Source organism: Macadamia integrifolia, chromosome 13, assembly GCF_013358625.1.
Source record: "Macadamia integrifolia cultivar HAES 741 chromosome 13, SCU_Mint_v3, whole genome shotgun sequence".
NCBI classification, from domain to species: domain Eukaryota; kingdom Viridiplantae; phylum Streptophyta; class Magnoliopsida; order Proteales; family Proteaceae; genus Macadamia; species Macadamia integrifolia.
In genome coordinates, this window is record NC_056569.1 from 29,180,718 (window position 1) to 29,184,057 (window position 3,340).

General features: G+C 38.4%; 1 protein-coding gene across 1 annotated transcript; it reads left to right on the forward strand.

Annotated features, from left to right (window-relative positions):
• The first annotated feature begins 355 nt into the window (after window positions 1-355).
• On the forward strand, window positions 356-2,430 carry LOC122059168. The gene is made up of 4 exons (XM_042621850.1): window positions 356-413; window positions 498-814; window positions 1,504-1,635; window positions 1,733-2,430. Exons 1-4 carry the CDS (start codon window positions 356-358, stop codon window positions 2,294-2,296), a joined length of 1,071 nt encoding a protein of 356 aa, XP_042477784.1. The 3' UTR covers window positions 2,297-2,430.
• Window positions 2,431-3,340: the final 910 nt, after the last annotated feature.

Here is a 3,340-nt window from a genome sequence, read left to right on the forward strand (position 1 = left end):
GGATTATGATCTTGGTGTAGGCTTCAGCGTGAATAGGCATCTTGTGTGATTAGGATCGTCGCACCTCCTCCCTATTTTCATCTGCATCCTTGACCCGATCAACCTCACCTCCCTCTACAGATCTAGAATCATTATTAGCAGAAGCCGATCTAGAATCCTTCCTTGAAAATCTGGTTTCAGAAAATCAGTAATCAAAGCCTGTCTACCACGATCCGGAAGCCAGCCATCCTTTGGCTCATGTCCGATTCTAGTATCATTACTCGTCTCAGCCATCATCAGAGTTTCAAGCAATTCATTAAGTTTAAGAAACACTCAAACCATTTTTCCCAAGAAATACCTGTTAATTAGAGAAATAATGGAACCAATACTTTTTTCCGTGCACTTGGCTGATGCATGGGATCCGAGAGCGATCGGTTCGTTGATGTTGCAGTAGTGATGTTAATAGAGTGAGAAGGAAACTTCAAAGTTTGATCTGAAGTTTACAAGGCGCAATCAAGGTTTGGAGGTGAGAGATTCAGAGCTGCAAAGACGGTTCTCACGGCAAAGCAAAGCAGATCCGAAGTTCTCACGGCAGAGCAGAGCAGATCAAAAACATAAGGTACAGTCTGTGAGAGAGCAGAGCAGAGAAGGAGGGCGAGCAGATCCGAAGTTTTCACGGCGTGTGAAGTACCAAAGAGCAGGTCTGAAGTTCTCACGGCGTCCGACGAGCAGGTCCGAGCAGATCCGAGCAAATCCGAGCAGATCTGAAGTTCTCACGGCGTCCGAAGTTCTCACGGTGTCCGACTTCTTCCCCTGGTTCGAAGTTCTCCCGCAGGTCAACACTTCCCTCGGCGTCCTGTTTGGTTTCCTACCTGCCCCTCCACTTGATCTCCACATGATCCCCTTTCTATTCTACATTAAAGCAAGTAGGTGTACTGTCGAAATTTCTGCAATTCCTAATCTGATCAGGAATTCATATGCATTACTTTATTTTCCTTTTTTTTTTTTCGCATGAATTTGAGTTAGGAGAACCTAGCGATTAGAATACCTTCAGATTTTGAGGATATGTTCTTTACTGTTCTAGAGAGACTTGATCAGAATCTCTATCAGATCTGACTTGCAGATCTGGTTTTATTACTGAATTTCCTATTCTACCCTTATCTCTAAGTTGAGATTCTACTTTCTGAATATTGACTCGATTTACTGGTTTTATTAATCTTTTACCACTGAGATTTATATCCTTATTTTCTGAGTTCTGTTTTGAGTGGTAAATTTACTGTTATACCCCTCTCCTTGTCCAACTAGCATTGACTGATATTCTCATTTCCAGCCCTTGGATTGAGTTGGGATTTTCAGCAAGTGTTCTACCCCTGATTTACTGAACTCGACTTGAGTTTCAGGTTCATCAAAGTCTTTGATTGAAAGTCATTACAGTTTTGCATATTCTGATTTAATTTTCCAGATTTTCACTATTTCTCTAATTGGGTTGAATCTAGCCGTTGAATCATTGTTGTCTTTTGAAAGCTTATTAACCGCTTCCGGATTTGGAAGCAAAGGCTTAGAGCATTGGGTGACCTACAGAAGCAAAGTGGATTGGGTTGGAATGCATCTGATATGAGATTTGATGCTCCTCAACACTTCTGGAATGACTATAGGGTATAATGGAATTTTTTTAATTATAATTTCTATATAATTGTGTTTTTTTTTCTTACTTACAACATAAGCACACTGACATTGTCCTTTATATTGCTAGAAAAAAGAACAAAAGTATTGGAAGAAACATAGTGTGCTCCCAATTCACCTTGAAGTTGGAGTTTTGCTAAGGAAAGAGATGGCAACTGGGAATGATTCAACAGTCCCCTCTGAAGCTGCCACTGAAGTTATGATGGACATGACAGGTACTCAAGTTGAGGGAATATGGAACAATGATGGTATTGACTATGAACCTATTGAAGAAGAAGAAAGTGTTCCTTCCACTCCCATTGGTAGTACCAACCGTTCTCGAGGAAGACCTCGTGGGTCCGTCAATAGTGGTAGAGAAAAGAGGAAGAAGGGTGCAGCTGAAAAGGTGGTAAGTCCATTGAAATCGATTGCTAACTCAATCGAAAAGATGGTAATGAGTGAATCTCAGTCTGAATTTGAGAGAGCAATTATAGATGTTGTTGATACCATTCCAGACCTCAATTTTCAACAAAAGTTTAAGGCCAAGGAATATTTCATGGCCAAGAAGAATTCTGCCATTATCTTCTTGGAAACAAGAGTAGAAGATAGGCGAAATCTACTTGAGATGTACTTGCCAGAGATTGAGAAGAATTGAGGTGACAATAGGAAGTGTGAAGAATTCGAAGACAATGGTTTTTTGAATATAAATTTGATGTGTTTAGTTGATGTAACTTGATATTATGTTAAGTCTGTGACAGTATTTTCTATGCATATTTCCTCTCTTGAAAATGTTTGTGTTAACTTACAGATGACATCGAATGTATCTGTTTGTGCTATTGCGAAGTGTGATTACTGTGGTAAAGATTATTCAATTTTCACTTCTAAGTCAGGGTCACATGCTGGAAGGAAATTTTTTAAATGTTCATTGAATTGCCCCTTCTTCATGTGGGTTGACCATCTTAAGATGTGTGAGTGTGGGAACGGTCAATGTAAGGTCAGAACTGCGAAGACAAGTTCAAATTATGGTCGATATTTTTTGTGTTGTCCACAATCAACTGGGGTATGAATTTCTTAAATTTTTTATTTTTTATTTTTTAGGAAGATTTTTTTTTTTTTCAGATGTTTAAGATTTGAATGTTTATTTCCTTATATTCTTATAAGATGATTATATTTGCTACCTAGGTTGAAAACAAAGGTTGTGGAATGTTTGAATGGATATCAAATTCAAGCCCAAGTTGTCATACTTACCAGACTCCACCTAGGTCACTATGCTCGGAAACCTCAACTTCATCATCTCCTTCCCCTTCATCAGACTATATCAAAGGATACTTGAATGGTGCAATAAAAGAATCGAAGGGTCATACGAGGATATTGAGAGATGTTCTTGACACACTCAAGAAGCTTGATTTAAACAAAAATGTAGGATGAACTTTTTTAGAATTTTTTGAAAAACAAAAAGGCCGAAGCCATTGTAATGATAAACGTTTCATTATCATTTGGTCCTAAGTACCTATATTACTTGTATAAGTCGTTGGAGACTATTGTTTCTACCCACTTTAAAGAAGATCTATCTCCATAATCCAAATCAAGCTCTGGTTTGGGCAATTTTCAGATCTGAAGCATATGAAATTATTGCTGATCTGACCAACAGATCATGATTCTGTTTAGTTATGACTTAATTTGTCATATATAGAGGGTT